General features: G+C 34.6%; 1 protein-coding gene across 1 annotated transcript; it reads right to left on the reverse strand.

Moving 5' to 3' along the window:
* Window positions 1-74: 74 nt before the first annotated feature.
* Window positions 75-651, reverse strand: LOC111410573 (auxin-responsive protein SAUR21-like). Its single transcript, XM_023040985.1, has one exon. It carries the CDS (start codon window positions 538-540, stop codon window positions 247-249), a length of 294 nt encoding a protein of 97 aa, XP_022896753.1. The 5' UTR covers window positions 541-651; the 3' UTR covers window positions 75-246.
* Window positions 652-1881: the final 1230 nt, after the last annotated feature.

Below are 1881 nucleotides of genomic sequence, written 5' to 3' on the forward strand. Positions count from 1 at the left end.
TAGATAATATTCCTACAAAATAATTTAATTTGAGAATTGGAATATATGGATTATATTACCAAAAAAGTAGCAAATTGACTATTCCTACAAAATGTTTATAACTTTATTTTCTATGGTATACAGTAAAACTGTGTCATAGGATGGCATGATTTTCCACCTCAAGCTTTTATCAATTCTAGCTAGGTTAAAAATGTACAACTCTGCTTTACAAAATTGTTCTCAACCAAACTAAGCTAGCAGCAGATTTCATATGACACTTAATTGAGAAGTGACATCAATGAATACATCCATGCTACAGGGGATTGTGAGGCCACCCATTGGATGATCAAACCCAAATTCTTCCTCAGCTTGACTTAACAGATCTTGAAACAAAGGCTGGTTCAAGTATGATATTGGAACAAGGAATCTCTTCTTATCACCCTCTCCGACATAAACAGCAAAATGACCTTTAGGAATATCTAACGTTGTTTGGTTTCTCATCAATGAAGACCATCTAAGAAAATTCTTGGAATGAATATTACGAAGCATGCGGATGGCCATGGTTCAGGCAGGATTTTTCTTACTCGATCGAGGGAGTTTAGTGGAGATTCTAAGTTGTTTGTAACAAGTGAAAGCTGAGATTGTTGTGAAGGACTTATGTTTGTTTGGATGCTAAGATATATCTATATATAGATGAATGGCTCTCTGTGGCAATCCTTTACTTCTAAAGTTTGTGGTGAAGAGGCATTTGAAAGGGGACCAGATCAAACAGACAGAAACATTAGCATATGAGAAATCACATGGATCTGTTTTTCAATCGTCAACAAAATTGACCCAACAAAAGTTTGTTTATGTTGGAAAATCAAATTACTCAGCAATTAATATAAGGTGGCCTACAGAGGAAAAAATGAATTAAACAAAAGAACTACAGATGGAGTCATTTTTCATTGAAGTAAAAACTGGCCTACACTCAGAAGCATGCTTGGAGCACCTAATCTTTTCATATCAAAATTAGGTCACTGAGTGATACAGAGAAATATATTTCAGTTCACAAATGTAGACATAAATATTAATCAAATTTTGGACCTGTCGGGATGCCAAAGCAGCTTCACTACCAGTTGCACCTAAAATAAACAACTGCAGATATTAAATCTTCAACAACAAATTGTGTGGTGAAGAAAAATTGGGATTGGGGCAAGAGAAGCACATCAGCACAAGGGATCACATGGTTTTGTCTTTCAATCACCGCCTAATAAGCAAAGAACTAACTGCATCCGCACAATTTACCTACAACTTAGATTAGTAAGTCAACGACATTAGAGTTGTTTAGATGTTCAATTCTAGATTCGATCAATGGATAATGCTTATCAGTGCAAGGATGAGACACCTTAGTTCATGTGTTCTTCTGGAATAGGTAGCATTTAGACAGGCGTACCTAATTCTCTATATAAGCTGATACATGAATTGAAAGGAAGTAAGAAATATATACCCGCTGAGATCAAGGTCAGCAGCACATTTGTTCTATAAAATTGTTTGCAAAGTGTTGAATGCATTGATCATAGAATTTTGTTAAAAGATAACATATGGTGTTTTATATCATCTCTATACTGAAACTAACATCTTTGATATTAAAGGATAACATAAGGTGTTATATACACAAACCTATAAAAGTGCAAGAAAGACAGCATGCGGAAAGCTGAAGTACGGAGCCCATATTGCCAATTATTTTGCTTTCTATTTTTATTTTGGTAGAAACACATGTTCTTTATACATGAACAATGATATAGTTCATTTTTTTTAAAGAAATAACATAGTCCATTGTCCTGCACATTTAGACTTAGCATAACCTGACAATAGAGCATTCACACAACAATGTTCTGTGCTGGAACTTCATGAAACACC

Source organism: Olea europaea, chromosome 15 (genome assembly GCF_002742605.1).
Source record: "Olea europaea var. sylvestris chromosome 15, O_europaea_v1, whole genome shotgun sequence".
In the NCBI taxonomy this organism is placed as follows: domain Eukaryota; kingdom Viridiplantae; phylum Streptophyta; class Magnoliopsida; order Lamiales; family Oleaceae; genus Olea; species Olea europaea.